The sequence below is a fragment of the Triturus cristatus genome, chromosome 4_1, assembly GCF_964204655.1.
Source record: "Triturus cristatus chromosome 4_1, aTriCri1.1, whole genome shotgun sequence".
Lineage (NCBI taxonomy): Eukaryota > Metazoa > Chordata > Amphibia > Caudata > Salamandridae > Triturus > Triturus cristatus.
The window spans coordinates 351321431-351346901 of record NC_140585.1 but is presented as its reverse complement, the minus strand read 5'-3'; the positions used below and the strand labels follow the sequence as shown (position 1 = coordinate 351346901).

At 43.3% G+C, this 25471-nt stretch overlaps 1 protein-coding gene across 11 annotated transcripts in view; it reads left to right on the top strand.

The window, feature by feature from the left end:
* Positions 1 to 25471, top strand: part of ERGIC2 (ERGIC and golgi 2) — a 196480-nt gene that overhangs the window by 52682 nt on the left and 118327 nt on the right. For all 11 annotated transcript variants that reach the window (XM_085652343.1, XM_085652335.1, XM_085652344.1 and 8 more), the window contains 2 exons: positions 9466 to 9512; positions 11191 to 11261. In XM_085652343.1, coding sequence (XP_085508469.1) covers positions 9466 to 9512; positions 11191 to 11261 — 118 coding nt within the window. The remainder of the gene's footprint in view (positions 1 to 9465; positions 9513 to 11190; positions 11262 to 25471) is intronic.

The window sequence follows — 25471 nt, the reverse complement described above, 5'->3', positions numbered from 1 at the left end:
AAAGGCTTATCTGCTAGGTATAGCTTGGTTCCAGTGGCACATTGAGCATGGGACCCACATGTGGGCATACCCTGGCCATTTAGGGTGGTGTTTCAAACACAGAAAATATGTAAATAATGCTTGCAATTTGTTTAACCACTGGCAATCGCTCGAGCTGCATTCCACACCATTCTTCTTTTACCCACCATGCCACCTCATTTTGATCCAGCCAATCGAAATCAGCCTGGACCTTGGTCCTGCCCGAACTACAAGACCAGGTTCTTGCGGAACTGAAACACAGGGAGAAACAAATCTTGGGTTGCTTGTTTTCCAGTTCAGAGAGCAGAGCACCTAGCTTGGCAGTTCGGGCTGGACTGTTCCTGTTGGAGCAGAGTCAAGACTGGTTTGCATATAGCTTGGTCTAATCTGAGGTAACATGGTGGGGAAAAGAATGATGGGTTGGTATGCTATCCAGAGCGATTGTCAGTGGTTAGACGTATTGCAAGCATCCCCCCATCACCTTTTGTGTGGTTGGGTAGTAACAATTCACCATTCATGCACTTTATATAAGTTTTCTACAGTAGTGTCTGGTGGGGGGGGGGGGGGTGGTAATACACCTCTGGGCAATTACAGGATTTTCTGTGTCTTGGTCTAGAATTTTACCTGCAAATGCCGGGCCCAGTAATCTCAAGCACTTAGACGCTGGACTCAGACCTGACAGAGGAGTTATCGAGGCTATGGACAACTGCACCACCTTGCCCTCTTATGGCAGCAAGAGGGAACACAAAATGCTTCTCCAGTTCTCTCTTCTACTCATGATCTTTCCTCTACCCCTTACTATCTGTTACCTCCACCATAAGGCAAAATAATCCCGACATCTATTTACCACCTGCTAAAAACTGATTGTAAGTGGATGTAGATTTGGGCTCGTTATTTTCTACGGAACGGAGAAAACACACACGTAATAGAACCCGATGTTCCTGGGTCTCTGCGTTATTCCCAATTCTGGGGAAAATAACACATAATATTGGAGGATACTGGACGGAGTTGGTGATTCCTGTTCCCAATTTACTTGAGCCATAATACAGGGAACTCAAAATAAGGGTATAAGTGCGCAAAAAAGTCTGTTTATATTGTGCTGTATAAAAGATGTTACACACGTAGGCATGTTTCAACTGACTTGGTCAGGTTCCTTGCCCCACCTACTTCCGCCATGTGCACGTGGCCCCTCAGTGAATTCCATCTGACGTCTACACTCTAGGAGGGGGATTGGCATGGTATCAAGGCTAGGCCTGCTCTATGTTTAACTGGCTGTTGCTTATATTTTCGAGCACCAAGGTGAGGATCTGAGGTCTAGGTCTTGTTCTTATCTCACTTATCCTGTTGGTGGTAGCATGAAGGACTGTTTCTCCTGCCGTGCACCACAGACTGAACTGGAGTTCCTTTCCATTCTTCTGACCTCTTCCTCCACTTGCCCTCTGTTTTTCAGTCTACCTTTGGACCCCTTAGCCTATGCTGCTAAGGTGTTGGATTCTTGAATTACTACACTACACTACACTTCCTATCATTATCGCCCTCAAAGGCATGCTCTTATGAATAGCTAATCGAGGCTCCCCATCCATATTTGAAATGTAAAAAACTAACAAACCAGGAGAGGGAGGGTTAGTGAAAGACCTGGGGTGAAGTCATGAGTTAATGCACCACTAGGAGATGAATCAGTTGACAATCAATGGTCTGTCTGGACAAGTGCATTATTTGCATTAAATGTGATAGGTAATCTGTTTTGCCTTGCTCAATGAGTTAGAAACTCAATATTAAAACACCTGTGTGGGTTAACAATTCTATTGCAGATACCTATGTGTAGCCAGCAGTCACAGCTTATAACACTGGTGAGATAGCTCAAGTGTTTAATGCACTAAATAGTGAGTTCTACACAGAATAAATATGGCTATTGCGTCTACTGCAGAGCATTGCATGCAACATGCAAATCGCAGATTTATACTAAGTTTGATAGTTCAGTGGATTAATTCAGTTGTTGCAGAGATCCTTGTGCAACCTGCAGGAGAAAAGTTACAATAATAGTATAGCAGCTCAGGGAGTTTTATGCCATCTGCAAACAATTGTGTATAATATTCAAAATAACGTAATGTTTTGTAACTATAAAGTTGGTAAAATTAGTTCTGTTGGGTCATTTTAACATTTATTTTTACAGTTTGGAAGCTGGTGCCTTCGTTCGGCCAGCTGAACACTTGCCCAGAAAAAATGTAGTAATCTGCAGGCCACAATTTTTAAGAAATCCTATCCTTCTAATGTTGAGTCTGGTTTACTGTTCTGCAATATTAAGTGCAATTGTTATCCCATAGACACAGTATCAATAAACCAGGTTTTATAAAACATGGCTAATCACACGATAGGGTATCCAGCCGCTTGATATAGTAATGACAACTTTCATTTATAGCGGTCAGAAATACAACAGGTGTGTTATCTTAAAATAAAAAAGGTTCATATCTGTTTGTCTCTTGCAATATTTGACTTGACACAGTGTGTCTTTGTTCTGTGCGGAGGAATTGTGAAATTCCTGTTGGACTCTGTTCCACCTCTAAGACTTGCTGCCAGCTTAGGAACATCCTGGACAAAGAGAATTATGATAGCCCAGGACGCTGGGCATTTGCAGCCTGGTCAGGACTGGAGGTAAAAATGGACCTCTCTCCTCCCTGCAGGCTACTTCTCCAGACATTATGCACTCATTCTATGTGTGGGCACTGCTGCATGGTACTCCACCAATATAAAGGTGGAAGGATTTGCTGGGGATGGCTTGACTTCAGCTCAAAAGTAGTTATCTGAACCAGAGTTAGGACTGCTTCCTATCTTCTCAAACTCTGCTTCCTGTCACAAGAGCACCCCCCTGTCCTTCAGAGGTCAGCATGCCATAGCGCTTGTTGGGGAATCTCAGACTCAATATTGACTAAGATACGCCCCTGATTATAGTATTTTTCTCTGAGATGGTAGGCCATTTATACTTATCCTGTTCCTGTGTCCAGCTGGCCATTCCTCGAAGCATCTTCTTGCTGCCCACACCAGTGCTGCCTACCTTGTTGCGCTGCAGTCCCCCGCCGCCGCCATCTCCATCAGCGGCCGCAGTGTGGGGACAGGGTCGGACTACACTCCCCAGCATCCTGTGCGCCACCGGACCCGCTGACGCGGTGTTCGCGCCACGACTCGCTTAAAAGAGCACCGTTGCCTTCGCGTCGCGGGACGCACGCGGGCGGCGCCGGGCTGAGCCCGGGCAGAGGGCGGGCCGTCTGTGGCCGTCAGGGGCCAGAGGAGGCCGGGTCGGGCCACCCCCCCTGCGTCGTTTCACTGATGTACTGTTAAAATCATCCTGACCGGTCACCGGAAACCATTCACTGTCGGACTGCCCTACTCGGACCAGCTGAAGACATCAGACGGTATTGTGCACATTAACTCTCTTCCATAGCTCATTAACATGGAACCACGTAAAAGTACAGTGGGCACTTTAGATGCGTATCTACTGAGAGCTGAATCCCTACTCATTCAGGAAATACATTCTACCGAAAAAAGACTCTCAATAGAACCATCATTAAGATCAATCAGATTTTCTGACGCTTCCAGCCCACCCTCACCGACTAGATCTCCCATCAGGACAATGGCCACTATGGACCCCCCAGTCCATCTCCCCTCTACGTCACCGGGCCCAAAAGGAATACAGCAGAAAGTCACCTCTCCACAACCAAAAGGACCCTTAACTCGGGGGAAAGCTAACATTTAAATCAAGCACTGGGAGGGGGGCGCACAGAAAGGGCCAATCTGTTAAACCTGGGAGGACACTAACCCATTTAATTACTCATGATATAGGCACTCAAACAGATGAACCAATCCCACTCTCCCACGCTCGATTAGATACCCTCGAAGAAATGATTAAGATGACAGCACAAAATAGTATGAAGGAAATTCAAACAGCTGTTAGCCATGACATAGAAGAAAAACTGAGCGAAATGATATCTTTACTCTCCTCGGTTTTTGAGGACAAATTTGCCAAACTTACGAAAACCTTACTCGATGGCAGAACACAATCGCACCTTTCAAGCACCGTGTTTGCATTAAGTCAATCCAACCCCCAGCAAGCACGAAACCCATCTTTACCAACAGAACACTCAAATAATCCTACTGCAATTACTTCCACCACTGTCTCAATAGCAAGACCGCCGAGCAAACAGGGCACACAGGGAGTTGTCACACCACACATAGCAATGGAACAATCCGTGACACCTCGCACAATTTTAAACCATGAGAGCAGGGTAGACTTGACTACCACCATAATTCCAAACAAAGAAAGTTTACATCTACCGCCAGCTGCTCGACCATATGTCTTGGTCCTAACAAATGTCCCGCCCCTACAAAAAGATTCCAAAGAAACATGGGTCTCATTAAGGAACAAGGTTGCCAACTGGCTCACTAACAACACCTATTTCCACTCCAGGCATATAAATCAGATCCTGATGGTGAGAAGAGTGGGCTGGATTGGGGACCTTAATAAAAAAACTCCTGGAGACTGTATAGTCGTGCATTTCAGGTCTCCAGGTCTAGTTCGCTCCCTTCTTAGGATCAATAGGGGAACAATACACGAAACCACTAACATCAATCTGGTGCCACTTGATTTTTTCTATTGTATTGAGCAAACTAAACCCCACAGAGGGAATGGGTGCATCCTCACTCAAAACAGGTACGAACAACTCTCCACGTTAGAGGAGGTGGAATGACAGCTAATACCATCGGATATCCCTATTCCTCCAATTTCCACTTTGCCCCCTCCTACATCAAACGAGCATTCTAGCTTACATCCCGACACAAATAAGACCTCGATCATATCTCCCCTTACTTACCCATTACCAACAGCTCAATCGGGGACCCTTTTAAACCCAGATCACACCAGTGCTCCTGAAAACATCTCGTTCCAAACAGCTAGATCCTGTAGGGTGGACGTCAACATTCCCACAGAGTACACTCTTGTGGGCAAACAAATTACATCCAGGACCCCTAACAGAAGTAACGGAGAAAGCTCCGTTCTAACCATAACATTTTGGAACATTTCGGGCCTTCTCTCAAAGATCCAGAATGAAGAATGGATCAAATTTATGAAAGCAACCTAAATAATTGCTCTCCAGGAGACATGGGTAACCACCCCTATCCATATAAATGGTTTCAAGACTTTTTTTAGTCCAGCACTCCCCTCAATAACTGGTAGAGCAAAGGGAGGACTAACCATCTACGTCTCAAACTTAATATCCACTCTGGAAGCCTACCCCCTTAAAAACGAATCACAGTATCAGATCCTGCGAGTTACCATAAACAGAATGCCACCAATTCTAATAGTCAACATCTATAATAACCTTACTGATTCCAGCTTTATGGAGGTTATTAAAGAAATTCGTGAATTCTTACAAAAACAACTCACTCAAAGGAAAGGAAATGACCCTATAATAATCTGAGGGGGGGGATTTTAATTTGACACAATGTAAAAGTACCTTAAACGGAAACTGTGGCTATACGGACCATCAACAAAATTATATCCCCCACTTCGTGCACTCACACAAGGGGTCAATTCTGAACGAGACTATGATCCTTTTGCAATTAGCATTTGCAAACGAACACACTGTACCTTTAACTCCCTTTGCTCCAACTTTCAACGGCAGAGGTCTATCTTCCTGCATTGACTATATTTTAGTGGGGAATATTCGCCCGAAACAGATCATCGATGTCCCCACACACAACTGTGTTTTTAGTGACCATTTTCCACTATCCGTTGCCATTCAAATTACCACATTGCGAGCAAATGCTCAAACAACACTTCATGACGATTTCATTTCCATGTCCCGCTTAAACGGTTATGCACTTAAATGGTCAAACATTGACCCCGAAGACATTCTAAAAATTGTCATCACCACAGCTCGTCCAGCCTTTGAAGTCTGCATAACAGAAACTTCATCCCCCGCCGAGATAGTGACCAACTATGAAGAAATAATCTCAGTGGTAAGAAACGCCCTGACAGTGCACCCCAGGGGACAAAAATCGACAAAGGACAAACCTAAGTTCAGATGGTTTAACCCAGCATGTTCCAAAGCCTATAAACATCTTAAAAGATCTTTAAAAAAAATCCCCAGAAACACGCTCGAGGTCCAAATGGCCAGGCAAACTTACAATAAAACAACAGCATCCAGGAAAAAGGAACTAAAAGAGGAACACTGGACTGCTTTACATAATAGTTGCCTAAGTAAAGACTCGGTCACTTTCTGGGAGATTGTAAATTCCCCCTTCCTGACGGGCTCAAAAGGCAGTGGAACGCTTGAGTCGACCATCTCTGAACAAGAATGGGTCACCCACTTCTCAAAAATATTTTCAGCCCCAACAGATCAATCCCCACAGACATTAATCTTACCACCGGCCAAAACTAACCTTGCAGCGATGAATTTCAATCTTGCCGAGGTGGAGCAGGCCCTGAATGGTAGTAGATCAGGAAAGGCCCCAGGACCAGACTCTGTTCCCATGGACCTCTACAAATCAAACATCGACCTCTGGGCCCCCCTGCTACTAAACGTTCTAGTGGCCCTGGGACAAGTAGGACTGCCAACATCCTGGTCAGACTCGATTTTAGTCCCTATTTTTAAAAAAGGAAATAGGAACTGTCCTACGTGCTACAGACCTATATCCCTACTGGACTCCTTTGGTAAAGCAGTAGGTAGAATTCTTTTAGTACGACTACAAACCTGGGCAGAGACAAATAATATTTTATCTGACATCCAGTTTGGTTTCAGAGAAGGAAGAGGCACCACAGAACAGGTTCTTAATCTCACTCTCCTGAGAGGGAAGTATGTCCATGCAAAGGGTGGCAGCCTTTACATGGCATACGTTGACCTATCGGCAGCCTTCGACTGCGTAGACCATAACAAGCTCTGGGCCATAATGACCAAATTGGGAACTGATATAAACCTAGTCAATTACATCAGAGAAATCTACTCGAATACCACCACAAGAGTTAGATTTGGTACAGGGGGCCAGCTTACGTCATCTTTTGGTGTTGAACGGGGAGTCAGGCAAGGTTGTGTCCTGGCGCCTTTCCTTTTTAATATTTACACCAACGGTTTAGAAGCAGCTCTGCTAAAAGGTAGCCAGGACCACCCACATATCCAACTGCGCCCAATCCCCGCCCTTCTCTATGCGGACGACGCAGTCATAATAGCCCGTACCCCTCTGGAACTACAAAGGACCTTGGACAGATACACAAATTTTATGCACTCATTGGGCTTAAACATCAACGCCAAGAAAACCTTTACAATGACTTCAGGTAAACAACTGCGAAAAAGGAAAAATATCTATTCAAGTGACTCTAAAATAGAACACACTACTACCTATCCCTATCTGGGAGTCATAATAGACAACAAATCCACCTGGAATAGTGCCGTAGAGAATAGAAACTCACAATTCCTAAAAGCAACAACGGCACAGAGTGTTTGCTCGGAGACTGGGAAAAAGAGCATCCAAAGAAATGCTAGACATTTACAACTCAAAATGTCTTAGCGTGGCGATTTACGGGGCAGGGATATGAGGTAGCGCACGAGTCACCTCAATTCAAAAAACAGAGAACTCCTTCCTGAAATTTTTGCTGGCAGCTCCGCGATCCACCTCAACTTTTAACATTCACAGAGAACTGGGCCTCCCATTTATTACAGACGTAAAACGAATGCAGCAAATTCTCTTATGGCATCGCATCTGGTCTACACCGGAACTAAAATTCACACAGACACTCATTTTAGACTGTATGAAACTGGAGTACGGATCACGCATTACTTGGCTCACTTATGTCAAAAACTTTCTTACTGACTTAGGACTCTAACACTTTTTTACCAATCCCTTAAATACTAAACAAATCTCCAGAAAGAAAATACGTGACATATGCTCAACCCACCTAATAGACTTACGTCTGGCACTTGAATCAAACAAAACTACCGTGCAACCGTTTCTCCACATCCAGACAACAGATCAAATAGAGCCCTATCTGAACTCCGCCTTAACCAACTACGAGAAATTCTTACTGACCAGATTGCGCTTGAATATATTCCACCGCTTAATCACATTCCCTGTGACAAATGATTGGTCAGCCCAATTGGCTCTATGCCCCTGTGATGACTCCTCTGTCCAGTCGACCCTGCACACAATCATGTTTTGTAGATTTTACACCGAGGCAAGAAAGCTACACCTGATTCCTGTTTTGAAGCATCTGGGCCTAACCCAATGTAGACCAGCTTTCATGACTCTTCAAATGTTAGAAACAGAAATGTTGGCAACTAACATGGCGAAATTACTAAAATTTTGCGTGCGACATAGAGCAAATCTCTAAACGAAATTTCACTCAGACGGCCCCTCGAGTCACTTAATCATACCCTACGATGAACTGGGATTAGCCCCCCTTGCACCCTAAACCTGCAATTGGGGTTTTTTTTTTTTCGAGCACCGTCTGTACATTTTTACATTTTTAATGTTTTAAAAATTGTAAGGAACTGTGATGAATTATTTTATATGTATATTTGTATGTGCTTTTATGGTATGCAATTTCCTTACCGAATAAAGCTTTTCATTCATTCATACTTATCGCCCCTAGGACTAGCAGGCATGTGGTTTTAGGCAATGAGCTTTAATATATATTAAAAATTACTACATTGGAACGTTTCACTTATGGCATGTTGTGTTATGTCAAAGGATCAACAAAGTTTAATATTTTGAAAGGAAAACCTACTACATGTGAGATCCTAGTCTTGTCAACCATGCTGTCTTTGAGGCTGCTCTGAGTGATGGTGTTATACAGATGTACGGCTTACATTCAGTAAATGAGGGTGGACAGACATGATTGTAGCAGCCAGGTATCAATAATGTTAACTTGAAATATGTTTGCATTCTGGTGAAATGTTCAACTTTGTAGTATATCCTGTTTAGTAATACAGAAAGTGGAAAAAGGCCAGGCACAAAGTATAGAGTAAAGGTAATCAGTGAATTGAAATCAGACTGTTATGTGCAAAATATGACAGCAGCTTGACAGTCTTGCAGCCAGACTGATGGCGGATCTGAAATTGGATGGCACTACCAAAAATGCTACTCCTATAGAGGAGGATTATATATTCAATCTGGTGATGTAATGCCACCTGATGTAGTAGACAGGCTTAAGTAGCGTGGATAATGTATTTATTGGGCAATATTATGGAAATGTTCTAGTGATTGTACGTACATTTTACAGCCTTGTATTGAGCTCAACCCATGCTATTCTACCTTTTAGATTGTTTACTTAAGTTACACTGTTCATTGTTATGAGCTAATGTTTCAGTCCTCTTTTCCTTATAGAACTCATTTACAGATGCATTTAGCAGGTTGCTTACTGTGTTTGACCTAAGAACCTTTTTTCTTTTTATCTTACAGCAAATTAAGAATTAACATAGACATTACAGTTGCTATGAGGTGTCAGTGTAAGTTGAAAGCCATGTTATAATTTGGTATTTTGCTCACAAACTGAGGATTCTTATTGAAATGGTTGTTTTATAAGTGTCCATGTAGCTAGGTTTTAGGAAATAACCTTCATATGTATACTTTTGGACAGCAATAATCATAACGGGATCAGATAATTTGGGGCACCTAAGTGTAGCATAAGCGCTCAAAAGAGCCATTTGCGATTTGAAAGGCTGCATCCTGATCCACAGGTTGTGATTAGTGGAATTTTTCAAGGTGTGCTTACAACGGAAAATAATTACGTCAAGGATCACTTATCCCTCATCTAAAATTGAGGGCTAGGGCAGAAGATGGAACTTAGCATGGGTTAGTCCATACAGAACACAGTGAGCACCCACATACTCCAGACACTTGTGATTATTGAAAAACATTTTGAACTTTGGTTCCACCCTGGAAGTGCATATAAAACTGCTATTAAATACAGGCGTAATTATTTTTCCAGGGTGACCTGGGGAAAAGAATGAATTAGTCTTAAATATTTAAGTTAGGGACTGGGGTATTCCCATAGATAAAAAATATTTTCCCCACCAACAGAGTATATCCTTCCTGAAGTACTGAATTAGTGGGGGGATGCGGCAGGTGTGATCTAATACTTTTGCAAACCAAAGTTGAAACAGTTCTACTTTCTTGATGACTGGGCGACCATCTTAATGTATAAACTTTATTATTGTTAAAAAGGTGGGTAATATGGAGGGAATGGGATGGGAATGCACCGGTACAAGGATTAGGTTGTCTTGGACAATATGATGGGAGAATATTTTGGGGGAAGGTGGGTCAGAATGTGGAGGTGTCACTGACTAGAGATCCGCAATACACAGGGAGGAAAAGGTGGGCAGAATATGAAGTACACAATGACTCTGGATTGGGAACACATGGAAGACAGAGAGGCCAGGATGTGAAGGATATCCAGATCTTGATGTGCAAATGCATTGGTCACAGGGTGTTGACTGTGGAGAAATCACAACTGCCTTACATTTACATTTGACTTGGTGCTAACACCTGTGTCAGATTAAACTGGTGCATGGTTGTTGGCTGTTCAGTGTCCTCCTGGAGAGCTGTGCATACCTTTTCTGTAGTCTTAGGTGTTGGTGGCATTTGGAATGTGGGCACGCTTCAGAAAACAGGATTGAAGTTTTGATGGGGATTGGTGGTTTTGGTAGGGATTGGATAATATCTTCTCAGTGTACTCAGCAAAGATATTTGAATTCAAGAGCTAGTCCGCAAATCATTGAACTGGTAAGACTGAAATTGTTGGGTTTGGAGGTCTTTCCCCCTTACTACCGCCCTGAGAAGCCGTGGACTGCTCAACCCTGTTACCCTGAGAGTTAAGCGTGGCTGAGGTTGTCTTTTGCTCAATTTTCAAGTCCTAAGACTTATCCCAGGACACAAGTAGCAAATACCTCAACTACTATGGGTTGATGCACAGTAACTCTGTCCTGTGGTGCTCTAATGAGCTGTTAAAAGCTGGCCCTAATTAGAGGTCGATAAACCTTTGAAGGTGATGGGATGTGCATGTATTACTTGTAATTCTAACACTAGCCTTATTTTGTGTTACTTCAGACTTGTGTTGTGCATTCTCGTTTTTTCTTGTACCTATGAAGTAAATGTTGGTTTAATTTACTGTTTCTTTGTACACAGATGTTGGAGCAGATGTTTTGGATTTAGCAGAAACCATGGTTCTGTCCAGTAGTGGGCTGATTTACGAACCGGTAAGCTTTCCTACAACAAAAACTGATACATCACCTCAGGAAGACTATTGTTGCAAAGATGCTTTGCATGCTGAAAGTTGGTGTTTAGTATTCGCCTTGCTGATATGAGAGAAAATGTATTGGTTATCCAATATTCTTTGACCTGACTGGTACAGTTTTCTTTCTAATTTCATGTTCTCTTTTGGCTGACTTAGTTCTAGGCTTCATCAGTGGGTGTTGATTTTCCAAGTGATGCTCTTTATCCATTTGTCCTAAAATTTTAGTTGGTCCGCTTAGTTTGTCTAAGTATGATATGCATGTGGAATGTATTGCGTAATGAATTACTAATCTACCTTTACAAAAGTTTGGTCCAAAAGACCTTCCCACAGATGCTGATCTTCACTATTGGTCTTATGAAGAAAGGTGATACTAATCCTGTTCTTAAAAGTCTCCTTCCTGTGTCATATACTCATTTTTAGATCTGACAGTTGTCAAGAAAATGCTGTAAGTGGCTTTGGGTGAGCACCCTTCAGTGATTAATTTCTTTTGGTCAGGCACCTTCAACTGTTGCTAGTTTGAAGTGTTTTTCACGTTTTTGCTCAGCTCCCAAGAGTATTGCATTAGTTTACCCATCCTTTTCAGCTGTTATTGGCAAAAAAGGATTGCAGCTGCAGCTGCTTTTCAGTTATTTTGCCCATGAAATCTCTGCTGACAGGACCAGCAGTGGGAAGATGGTGGTTCCATGTTGATCATGACATCCCATGGGCAGGAATAGAAGCCATGTTGTTTTCCTCTGCCCCCTTGGAGGACACATGCAAAGCCTGGTTCTGCTGCAGGTGCGGAGGAGCAGGATGAGGAAGGAGCTGCTGTGCTGAGGTGCATCCCGCACTACCACTTCGAAACCCCTAGTATCCCAAATCCCTGCGCTGCATTGTCTGCATCCACCGGTGTCCTGTTGCATTGCACTCCAAATACGTCACTTTGGTGAGCTCACACTGTCCAGACATTTAGCCATGTCCTGCAAAACAAGAGGCATCAGGTTGGTTGATGTCTCTCTGCGTGATATCTGCATATCCACACAGTCCTTTGCATACTCATCCTTCGGTTCTTGAGGCCACCTGCACTGTGCATGTCCAGCAAATATTTTATGCTAAAAAGCCCATCTTTTAAACATGGATTTCTTAAATAAATATCTTTATAATCTCATTCTGGTAAACACAATCTGATTCATCCAAAATACCCACTCTTTGTCACACCTAGGACTGTCTCACAAACTCTTAGATGCTGGCACACACATTTTCTATGCCTCTTGTGATGCATTCTTTATTAGTAAATGTTGCAAAGCAGTGCACTCTTTGTTAGTAAATGTTGCAAGCACTCTGGTGCTGCCTGCAGTGTACTTTCAAAGTCCCGATGTGCCCCTCTTTAACCCCCAAACCATCAGGAAATTACATCAATCCTTGTGAAATATTGCTTGGCGCAGTCATGTAAATATACTTTCTATTTTCAATGCAGTTTTTGTCTAGATTCCCTGAGGTGCTGCAGCCTGTTTTAACCGGCTTTAAAAGTATTGCTGTGCTCCTGATTCTCATTTTACTTTCTGTATTATTTAGTCCTTGGTAAGTTTGCCTTGATTGTCCTCCATCTTCATTATACTTTTAAGCAACGGTATATATCTGAAGTTTAGTATGGCTCCATCTTGTTTTATGAGTCCTTATGTTTAGCAGAATTCCGTTCATTATCGGAATAAAGCTTCCTCTCCGATGTGTCAAACTACCATAGCTAATAGTTGATAAACTCTTTTGACCTGCATTCTACATGTCGTATTATAGGGCATTAGTGCCTCATGGAGGCAAAGCAAACAGATGGCCCATTTCCCTCACCCCCTCTCCCTATATCTGCCTGTCTCTCATTTTCTGTGCCTCTATTTCATTTTCTTTATTGCACTTACTTTTTCTCTCTCTGCTGCAATTCTTTTTTTTTGCTTTACCTTTTCTGTGGGGACCACCCCCTCTCTGCCTATTTTCGTAAGCCCTAACTCCCTCTCCACTCCTCCTCTGTCTGCTCTGCTCCCCGTCTCTCTCCCTTCTTGTCCCTCTTCCTCTGCCTGTTTTGGATTCCATGTATAATTTTGTTCGTGTTCTGTGCAGAGAGAGACTGGGGATCCACACGTAGCATCAGATGGTCTTCAAAATAAAGTAATGTTTCTACTGCTGCATTAAAATGGCAATAGGGTTATTCTTAAAGATCATTAATTTTAATTAGTACAAATAGTTTTTGGTCTATCAAATGTAATTTCACAGTGAATTTGTAATACACTAGCACTGGAGTGTTTACAGGTAGTTGCTCTCATTTTGGTGGAGGTTTGTCTGGGCATCGGAGGAACTGTAGCAAAGCAAACCAAATCTCGCCCATTAATGTGGTTTCATTATAAGGGAACAGTGCCTTTATTTGTACATCAGGGACCAGGATATCTGGGATCAAGAGGAGGAATCCTGCTATGAGAATTCAAGTGAGACGGTGCATCTAAAACCTCCCATTGTCGTAACCTCCTCGTCTCCACCAAATAATTAAAGTCTGGCTTGCCCTTTGAGTCCACAATACTTTTAATATAGAAGGGAAAACCTCAATTGAAGGACATAGGATTTTCAGTTTTTTAACCAGAAATAAACAGTTTTCAAAATTGCCAGTTTGGAGACCCATTTTGGAGATGGAAATTATGGGCTCCATCTATAGCATTTCATAATATATTCTAGCCTTGTCATCTTGAAAAAATGATAAGGTTCAGAAGCGAGCCCTGAACTTGCTGATACAATGCTCTTTTTATAATCTCAGAATTGCCCAAAGGGAACCTCTCCAAGGTGCTCTGCAATAGAGACAATTTCCCCCTCACCCTTTCAGATCAAGAAGAGGAGCACTCAGTGCAGTTTGTAGTGGATGCTTGTCAGGAGACTCTTGGCTGTTTGCACTGTAGGAAAATGATTTTGAGAGGAGAGTTGCAGACAAACATCCTGTTTAATAGCAGGACCATCTATTCTGCATTCAATTAATTATCCTTGAAAACAATTCAACGATGAAAGTGGCCCCTTCCTTTATTTCCCCTAGTGAAAAACATGGGCAAGTCTGATAGAACTCTGAATTGAAACTCTCCTTGAACATCTGCATTTCTTTGACAAAATGGTTTTCTAGAAGCATACTTTGTGCGTCTGGTTATGCTCTGGAAATCTGATTTCTCCCACTTTTGGATCGGTTTTAATCCCTATACTTTCATTGCAATCTGTGAATTTACCACAATCTATTTTCCCTAAACGGCAGATCACCCCTTTGGGTTAAACATCTTAAAATCGTTGGGGCGATGTTGACCCCTCTTCTCTTGTGATCAGACTAATACTATTTCTGTGTACAGAATAATACCTAAAGCAATTGCCTTCTGACATTATGTGATCTATCCTAATATAATTGATGAAAATGTAACTATTACTGTTTGCAGTTTTTCAATGGGAAGGTTGAAGAGCTACATAAATTGAATCACCTATTTTTATTGGGATTTCTAAGTAAGGTGAGAATCGGATTATTTACTAAGTATAGAGCAAGGTTTGAGCTCCCACAGTGTTAAAGTTAAATACGCCTGACCTAAGAAGTAAAGAGCAGGTTTCAGTGAGGAATTGTGAGCTTACCCAAAGTCAGGAAATTGAACATTAAAATTCTCAGATCAATTAATAAAGAATAGAATTTCTGTAAGTAAAACTCCACTAGAATGGTAAAAAATTGATTAAAGAGATTGAGTTATGAGTCTGATAGAAATGCCAAATATCTATAAGAAACAGTGGGAAGGTAAAAAGTGATGATAATCTGTGCGCAAGAGTGACTGAGTCATGGGTGCCTTATCAGACCAGCTACAATGGAGTGGAGCATCCTGGTTTAGTGTTTTATTGCCAGACCTGGTCTCTCGGAAGGAAGTTAAAGTTCTTCAGTAGAGCAAAGCATGAGCCCTTGGCTGCCTAGGGCTTCATGAGACTGGATACACTGAAATAGAGGTCCTTCTGCCAGCCTAGGTTTTTGTGTGAAAAGCTCATTCAGACCATATTGAAATCTCTAGCTGTTGAGGTCGCTTTGCTGCTGGGATCCCGAGGCTGCTTTTTCAATCTAATACAGTTTGTTCTCAAGTAATAGTCTTTCTGAAGCCTAAAGGTCTCCAGTGTGGCAGGGCAGGACACAGTGGGTGCTATAAGTCCATGCATGTTCCATTTGAACGTCTGCTGCAGCCTTAGCTTTTTTTAACCAAAATCTCTGAAGCCTTGGCTTTTTTTAACCACAATCTCTGAGCACTTCATACCTGAACCATAACTGTAATCGTCATCTCTTGGGTGTTCTTGCTTTCTGTTTGGTCGCACTTAGTCTCTTTTTTAGTGCTCTGATTCTTCCGCTGGGGCAAGGCTGAGTGCCACAGTCTCAAATCTGAATACCTTCTCCACCAGGACCCTCTGAAGGAAGCTTTGCTTTTTGTGGCAACATGCCTCAGTGGGATGAACCAGAAAATCCTACCTGCTGAATGGACAACTTTCTCCAGTGTCCTTCATACTTCCTCCCGGTCCTCTTGAGTTTGAAAAATATTTTAACTTTATACTTCTGAAGATTTTGGATATTTTCCACCTTATCACTTCTAAAGTTCCCAGGCTTCTAGGTTAAGCTTCTGGATTATAGAATACAGATAGCAGTGTTATGCAGGATGAATGAGGTCATTTATATAGCACAGCTTTCACTCCGAGGAGCATCTTGGCGCTGAAAGCGGGTGAAAAGAGGCATAGAGGAGAGTATTCTTAAACTGGAAACCGTCAGATAAGATATAATAGCAGATTATCTTGGGCTGCGAAAATCCAGGTATTCAACAGTTTCCTAAACATGGGTTCTGACTGCATAAGTCTCAAATGGGTGGGAAGGCAATTCCAAGCTTTTTTTCCAAGGTTAGCCATTGACTTCCCCCCTCTGGACGTCAGGTGAAAGCGGGGAAGTGCAAGAAAATTTTCAGATGAGGATCTCAAAGGACGTTGGGTAACATAAGGTTTAATTCTCGTCCTGAGGTATCTGGGTCCAGTTAACCTGAACCTTCTGAAGGTGATTACTAGGATCTTAAAGAGGATCCTTTTGTGTGTGGCAGCCAATGCAGGGTTTGGAGTGCCTCTGAAGCTGAGGGCCCTCTTGGCAGTTTCAGTACCAGTCGGGCCGCTGCGTTTTGGACTATCTGTACCTTTTTCAGAGTTATTTTCTTTGCTCCTGTGTAAAGTTTGTTACAGTAGTCCAGGCGAGGCCAGATTAAGGCCACTGTGACTGTCTTAGAAGCAGTAGTTGGAAGAAGATCAAAAATATTTTTGAGGGTTTATATAATACAGAAGCAGGTGCCGGCCGCCACAAAGAGCGCTTGCTGGTTGAAGGACAGCGAAGTGTCGAATGTAATCCCCAGGTTCTTTACAGTATCCACTGTGTTAGGAGGAGGTTCTGCGTCAGTCGGCCACCACAGTTTGGGCGTGAATATGTTAGATTTCCCAAGCGGCATGATCTTAGTTTTTGGGTTATTACACTTGAGGGGGTTAGATTTCATCCATTCAAAGACAGCGGAGAGGCATCGCTGAAAGTTTTCTTCTGCCGCTGTGGACTCTTTATCTAGAGTTAGGATAAGCTGAGTATCATCAGCATAGGAGACAGACTCAATGTCAAAGGATGTCACCAAATCCAGTAGAGGTACAATATATATATTGAAAAGTGTTGGGCTCAGGGCTGAGCCCCGAGGAACACCAGAGAGCAGCCGTTTCTCCGTTGATTGGTAATTGCCGAAGGTTACTATTTGTCCCCTGTTCTCCAGGAATGATGTTAGCCAGGCTAACGCTATGTGTGAGATGCTCTTTTTTTTTTTTTTAATCTGCTCTCCCAAGATGTCGAGGGAGACAGTGTAGAAGACGGCCGATAGATCCAACAGAATCATCACTGCAATTTATCTTGATCTAGGGCAAATTTTAGCGTTTCCCTAGTATGTAGCAGCTCTGACTGTTGAATGACCGGACCTAAACCCTGATTGCCTGGGGTGTAGAGTGTTGGCTTGTAGGAGAAAGTCATTTAGTTGTGTGATTACTAACGTCTCAGATATTGTGCTTAAACATGGAAGCAGAGAAATGGATCTAAGATTGTAGAGGGTTGTTGGGTCTAGTAATTGTTTTTTTTGAAGGGGTTTAACTGAGGCGATTTTCCAATTTTCAGGTACTATTGCTTACCTAAGGGAGGAGTTTATGATTTGATTAATAATTGGATTTATATTGTCGATGAGCGCATGTAAGACTTTTGGGGGGCAGGGGTCAAGAGGAGAACCTGATTTACATGAGAGGATAGCTTGTCTGTACTGTTCGAGGGTAATCTCCTTGAAACAGTTAAGCCTCTGTCTGTTTTCCAGATCCAGATCAGCTCTTTCTAAACGTAGTATGTCAGTTGACTTAAAATCTTTTTTGAGGCCTTTGACCTTTTCATCACAGTAATCGAGCACCTTAGGGTGGGTAAAGGATTTTACAATTTTATAGATTGTTTTTTGATCAGATGCTGTCTGCTTGATGAGATTGGTGAAATGGCCCTTCTTTTCTGATTTGATTTTTTGATGATAGTTTTTGAGTGCTACTCGAAAAATAATAAGCTCTTCAGGTTTATAGTTTATCCTCCATTTCCGTTCGAGTTTTCTACATTGGCCTTGCAATTCTTTTAGCTGAGAAGTGTACCAGGGAGCAGAGTTTTTGCCAAGGAAGGCTCTACTAGGTGCAGCCACCGGCGCTAAATTATTAGCAAGTGTGGCCATCCAGTCATCAAAGATGTCCGTGTCTAGCGAAGGGTCCCCAGTTTGAGTGGGTTTGCCCAGTTCCAATAGTCGTATTGTTACTACGAGGATTTTGGTTTACTAATCTGTTAAATTGTTCCTCAGAAAAGCTGAACGTTTTGAAACTGTCCATAATTCTACAACGAAGGATGCTGATAAATTAAACCTGCTCGACAGAGCCTGACCACAGAAATGACAAACTCTCCAAACCAAAAGGATTGTGCTAACAGTTATAGAAACTGAGAGGGACCCCTTATGCCAAAGGAATAGGGTAGCATACAAATATGTAATCACAAAGGTTTCCTTTGGACAGCACTATGCAACCAGCAATGTGTGTTACCTGAAATTTCCAACTTCATCACTCAATCACATCCATTCCACTCAGAATAGGAGAATATATCTGTATACCCAAGGCTACTATAATGGACAAGGCTAATAACACAAGGTTAAAATTATTTTATTCATCGTAGGACATAAAATCAAAGAAACAAATATACATGGTAAAAAGCAATGCAAATTTCATAGATTCATTCAGAAAACATGATAAAAAATATTGGGCGATATAAATTAGAAATATATGCGAGAGTACAAATAATAGACCAAAAGCTTAGTCTTAAACTGATCACATCCGTGATAGTTGTTCCTCAATAACCGAGACTGGGTGCTATGTTCTATGGGCACTCAAAAGTCTCAGTAAAAGTACGGGTTGTGTTCCTAACAGCTCAGGCGTCGACGCGTTTCGATGGGAAAATTATAAGCATGTTAGTTTTCTTGCTGGCCGGATGCAATCACTGACCTCTGCCCCTCCCTAGGGAAAGACCCAAGGCAGAGGGAGTGTCCGGTGCCCCTCCGCACTAAACGGCGAAGCCGCGGCACCAAACGAAGCAGAAAGCCACCACAGGGAACACATCTAAAGAGCTTTTTATGATTCTAAAAGAACTCTCAGCCCCTCCAGCGAGTTCAGGGGAAGTCCCCCCCACGACTGAGTCATGCAATGACATCGCAGACTTCTTTATAGGGAAGGTAGAAAAAATCTATGCATCGTTTCAGACTAACTCTGAAACTATAAATCCCGACCCTAACTGCGGAAAGAAGGTCAGGGAAGAACTTAGGAAATTTGTGGTTCCCCAAACTGAGGAGCTTATCAATATCCTATCTAACATTCACTCAGGCTCTCCCCTTGATGCAGTACCAGCGAGAATTCTTCGAAATCATATCCCGCTGGTAGCGAAGCACATAGGTAACTTGGCTTCACTGTCTTTCCAGGAATGTTCAGTTCCGGATAGCTGGAAACTGGCCCAAGTCGTTCCAATAAAAAAGAAAGCCCACATAAGCATCACGCAATTAGACAACCTGAGACCAATCTCCCTCCTCCCCTACTGTGCGAAGGTAGTAGAAAAATTGGTCAACCGACAGCTGGTGAGCTTTGTGGAGGAAAACATGCTCCTTCACATGTCTCAATCGGGATTTAGAGCCAAACACTTGACAGAGACCGCCCTCCTCCTATCAACAGAACTGCTACGAAGTAAGGCGGATAAGGGTCACACGGCCGCACTGGTCCTATTGGACTTAAGTGCGGCGTTTGATACCGTATCACACCCCGTATTACTTGACCGCTTGAATGAAAAGGGAATAACCGGTCCTGCACATGAGTGGCTGGTCTCCTTCCTTAACAACAGGAGATTTCAAGTGCACTGCCCACCATGTAAATCTAGTGTAAGATGTCTCAGGCAAGGGGTTCCTCAGGGCTCAATCTTGAGCCCCACTCTATTTAATCTGTACATGGAACCCATTGCCAAATTGGTGGAGTCATATGGTGTTGCAATAGTCTCTTATGCAGACGACACACAACTGGTGATCAATCTATCCCGTGATCCAGTTGTGGACGCTGAGAATTTCTCGGCCTGCTTGGTGGCACTTGACGGCTGGATGAAACAAAACTGTCTCCGCCTCAATGGTAATAAGACGGAAGTTCTTATTGTAGGCCCTGCCCTTCCATTTGGACCTCTGCCTGGTGGCCCACGGAACTGGGCTTGGTCCCGGCCCCAGCAGACACAGTTAAGAACCTTGGCTTTCTTCTCGACTCTAAGCTAGCATACACCAATCATGTTGGGAAGGTTGCCGGAAAATGCTATGGACTCCTGAAGGTCCTGAGGAAAGTCCTGGACCTTTTGCCCCCCAGCTCCAGAAAAACTATGGTACACGCCTTGGTCACCTCCCACCTAGACTATGGGAATTCCCTTCTATGCGGACTTAGCAATAAAGGCCTAGCACAGTTACAACGCGTCCAGAACGCAGCTGCTAGATTGGTCCTTAACCTCCCTAGGAGAGCCTCTGGGAAACATGCATTACGCTCCCTCCACTGGCTCCCAATAAAAGAACGAATCAAATTTAAAACTATGTGTATAACCCACCGTATAGCTCACAAAAAAGCACCTCCTTATCTTCAGGACCTGCTTCCAGTCTATCGTCCCTCACGTCCTCTGAGGTCGATGGGCAGCATGCTTTTAGTGGCACCTCGTATACATAGAGCAAGGATGGGAGGTCGTTCCTTTAGACATCATGCCAGCAATGACTGGAATAACCTACCCATCGATTTGAGGATGGAGCCGTCTGAAACCAGGTTCAGACAGAGGCTGAAAACCAACCTCTTCCCCAAGCTAACTTCAGCATAGCAGGCCAGGCTCTCCTTCTGTGATCCAGCTGATTAGATGTAGATAGGGCTGTCAGCGCGGGGACGCACTGTTCTCTGTGCAACCATGCGCTTAACAAATGTCATTAACCTAACCTAACCTAACCAAGGCAGTGAGTGATTTTTAAAAGGATCAACCACTTACCGCAGCCGGGACCTAAACAAAGTCCACTCTCGAGGGGTCCGTTGGTTCTTCCTCAAAGATTCTATATTTTTTTATTGTCCTTTGTTTACATAGTACTATCGGAGGCTAGCTGGCCTGACACTTGAAGTATTTTTCTTGTTTTCATCTAAATCAACTTCTTTCATATTATCTTTCCACTCCCCTCCTCCACTATGTCTGCACTGCTCCCTGTCTCTCTTCTGTCTCATCCCTCTTTCTATACCTACATCAGGTTCCATGTATCTCTTTGTTCGTGTACTGTGCGGAGGGAGACTAGGAATCGCAGCATCAGATGGTCTTCAAAATATAGTATATTTTCGAAAGCTGGTGTTAAATGGCCATATGATTTTCTTTAAACATCCTAATTAATTTTTAGTCTGTGAAAAGTATAACTGTGAATTTGTGATACACTAGCAATGGAATCTTTGAAGGTAGTTACTCACAATTTGGCGTAGGGTTGTTAGGGCATCAGAGGAAGTGTAGCTAAGCAGCAAAACCATAAAAAAACAAGCATTTGCAATGCAATAGGTTTTGCATTTGCGTGAGTTTGAGCTAATGGCATTGTAAATGACAATGCTTTTTAGGTCTCGCTGAGCCAGCGCATGCGCTGCGCTTTGAGACATTTAATGTGTGGGCTTTTAAAAGTCCTACCACACGCTTTTGGCTGGTGCAGAGAGTGCAGTTGCGCGCACGCTTACAAGCACAGGCGCCATCGCGCACCACTCGCGTCCACCTTTTGCTCGCGCTTCTAGTTTTATTTATACTTTAACTTTTCGCAAGGCTTGAAAAGACATTTATCTTTAAGTAAGACTTTCATACCTGTTGTTCCCTGTTTCTCCTTGATTCTGCAGCTGTAGATCAGCGTTATTTTACTCTCCTGTGCTTTTGCCTGCACTTATCACTGGAACCTGATGTGGTTGCTGGAATAACTCTCTCACTCACCTGCCTCTTATTTACTTTTTCTAATAAAAAAAACAGGTTTTCCTAAATGTGTTTTTCGTTTTCAAGAAGGCTTTTCTGAGTATCAAATTGGATTCCTGCCTTTTATCCAGCAGTGTCCTTAGTCGCGTTGAAACCCGTCTATTCACAAGACATTTCGGCTTGTGTTAAACCCTTGAAGGGGGTGTGTGCTTGTGATTAATTAAGCAAATGACGCCGGATGAAAGGAGACCCGAGTTCAGAAACTGGATTTCTAGTGATCACCTTGTGTGATCCTGGGCAGGCAGTACTCTCAATCTCGTGCTTATGTTTTGCACACTGTGCATCTGTTCATTAGCTTCGTAGCTCAGACCAGAGGATTTATTTCCCATTAATGTTTTGTAAACCACACAGCAGTCAGTCCGTCGTCAGTTTCTCCATACACAGCCCCGGGTTCTGGAAAACGCAATAAATGTTCCATCCGCAAGCCAGCTTGAGGAACGCCGACCTCTGGCCTCAAGGACGGAGTGGATGGTGGCTTTTTGGGGGTTTGTTATTTTTAGGACCAGCTGCACTTGGTCGCCTCCAGGGCCAATCTGCAGAGGCTGCCTTCCAGTTACCCGGCTTTGAGGCTAGGAGCCCCTCTTCATCAGCCGCTCTTAAGTCTGTCGGCGCTCGTCATTGAGGCTGCCCTTGCACACACGAGTTTCACACAGCTGTGTGGAGAGGGCCGGGGGAATGGGACAGTGGGCTGAGTCCGGAGCTCATAACCGCTCCTAGTGCTGCGAGGTGGAAGATTCTGGACACTTACCGGCCCTTTCTACCACATTTAACCCAGGGGCTGCCCCTTGACCCCTACTGAGGCCTCAGCCTTTGTCCATCCCCCAAACTCTGGTTTATCTGCAGTGAGAGAGGGTGTGTTTAATTAGTGTAACTTGTGTAACTGCCCCGTTTCATATAGCGCATTGAAGTCGATACCTGCATCTGTGCATTGTTACATTCTGTAGATCATGACTATGAAACATAAGGTGGAGCTCCAGATCACATCGGCTGGTCAAAGAGCAAGCCGGGATTAGGGCCCGGCTCCTCTCTACACAGTTCATAACTCTGCTCCTAGACCCCCCCACCTGCGAGATTCCACATGTCTGTGGTTCGGTTTGTAATGGTGCATGCACTGTTCATGGGACCGGCTGTGTTCTAAGCATGCTCTATGGAGCTGTGATTCATCCGCCTTCAACCATTGGATATCTTTAGCACTGGTGTCTTCTGCCATTGGCTTGAGACATTGTCAATCACATCTTGCATCAGCCCTCCAACATCTCCCCTTCTTTCTAATGGTATCTGTGTGTTTCATTCCGTCTCTTTAGGAATGCATCACACATTTAATTTTACTTATTCACCCGTATAAATACAAATAAATAAAGTATTTTTTAATTGTTGTGCACTGCAGTAGGCTTATTTTATTGATTTTTCTCAGGGCATGAATGCCAGCATCAAACCTTTTGCCATTGGCAATGCTTGATTTTTTTCTCACCGTTGCTGTATGTTACTGCAGCAGAATTGAGGATGCTCACTGCTTGAAAGCCAACTCATGTCCTATATGTGTCCGGAAAGGTTGCACGTTGGATGGCGAGTTTCTAACAGCCATCACCCACGTGCATCATAAACGTAGTGCGCTGAAGTCGCGTATTTAGATTTTCGTAATATTTGCTGGAAAGGTAAAGTACAGTCAGTGGTGAAGATTCTTTTGCACACACGTTTCCTACTTTAGGTACTGGTCGAAAGGCAGCAGTCCCTGCTGAGTGAAGGCCCAGGCACAGTGTAATTTGAGGCTGCGGATTGGTCAGCCTGGTTGTCTGTTATCGCATAGTGAGCCAATCAACAGTAGGTTCACACATTCATGCGTTGAGTTGGGCTGGTAAGCCAGGTTCATTAATAAGGTTTGCAAGCGTTGTGTTTTCATACCTGGCAAAGCGCAGTGACAGACCTGCACCACATGCAAAACTTTATTTTCAGTCCGAACTTTACTAGAGTGGGGGTTTCCTCCTTTTCCTGGTGTTTCTTTGTACATTTTTTGAATGTTTTCTTCCAAAGTGTACCATTACAATTTTTGGTGGTTTTGACCTCAAACTCCCACTTAATAAAACGAATGTTCAGTTTAATAACATCACATTTCCATCCTTGTGCTTAATCAATAATAATCAATTTCCATGAGATTCTTGATTCCAGTGTACAATGTTAAATTGCTTTCTAAGTGGTCATGACTGCCCCTAGGCCTTGTGAGGTCCCAGCTCTCATTGCCACATTAAAGTGTGCAAGCATCGGGGCAGGAGGTGACCAGCTCCTGTCCACAGGGGGTGTCCAGCTCCTTTCCATGTGGGAGGTGCCCAGCTCCTGTCCACGTGGGGGGTGCCCAGCTCTTGTCCACAACAGGAGGTGTCCAGCTCCAGTCCACAGGGGCAGCAGTGGCACCAGGTTTCCAAGATAGCCACAGATTGCGATTACCATTTTGAACCTTTCTATGCAAATGTATCCTAAGAGGAAATCCTTAAAATCTGCCATGGCTGCTGTACCCGGAGAACAGCTTTTAATTATATTTGAGGCTGGCTATTTGGGCCTGTAAACAGTGGAGCCATCATATGTGGCTAGCTTCTTTTCCCATGCTCTGGTCTCTGGCCCGAGTTTACTTCACCCATCTAATTTTGGCCACCACTGACGAATAATATTTAACTTGCCTTTAGTAAGCACCACAGTGAATTAATCTTTGTTTACTCAGCATAGAAGTGCAAGAAATGTTGGTTTCTCTTTCATAATCCTCCTGTGATTGCCGCACATACTAGATAACGACACATAGTTGGCAGGGTTTTTATCACATACAAATTAGGAAATCTGCAAACTTAACATTCTTCCGAGGAAAAAAAGGCTGCATATGTCATCCTATTTGGAACTAGCAAGCAACAGAGTTTTAAACCTGCCTTTTTAGAAAGTGGCACACACCTCAGTGCCAGCTAGCACTCCTAAGCAAACATCGTCTGCTTGCTTAGAAAAACTTTGCCAAAGTGCTGACTTATTACAAACCGGAAACTCTGAGCACTACGCGCAGGCCAAAAATCTGGATTTGCATGAACTTTGCCCACGTCATAAAAAGCTCCCCAGTGTTAGGATGTTTATATACGTCGGCCCTCGGGTCTCTCAGAGAATTGCAAAATCTATCTTCAAGCTCCTGCCTTGAAAATCAAGGTTTTAGTTGCTTTCTTGTGTCATATGACGCACCTCCACAGGGGTAGGCTTTCGGACCATCATCCATTTGCCTTTTTTAGCGCCCCAATCTCTTTGTACTGTAGAAAGTTTTCAATCTGTTAATTGAATAGTCGGCAGTTTTTTAAAAATGCTCCAATAATGTAATTGATTTATTTTATATAGCGTTCACATTACTTGGAAAATCACTTCAGTGAGATGATGTTGGAAAAAAGATTTTTGGATTAGTGTACTTCTGTGGCGATGCCCTAGGGAAGGGCCCAGATTTGGGCTTTTTTTTCCACCACGTGCATTTCATGGCTTGGAAGGAAGGCTGTGGAGATGGCCGGCGACTTGGCCCCGACATT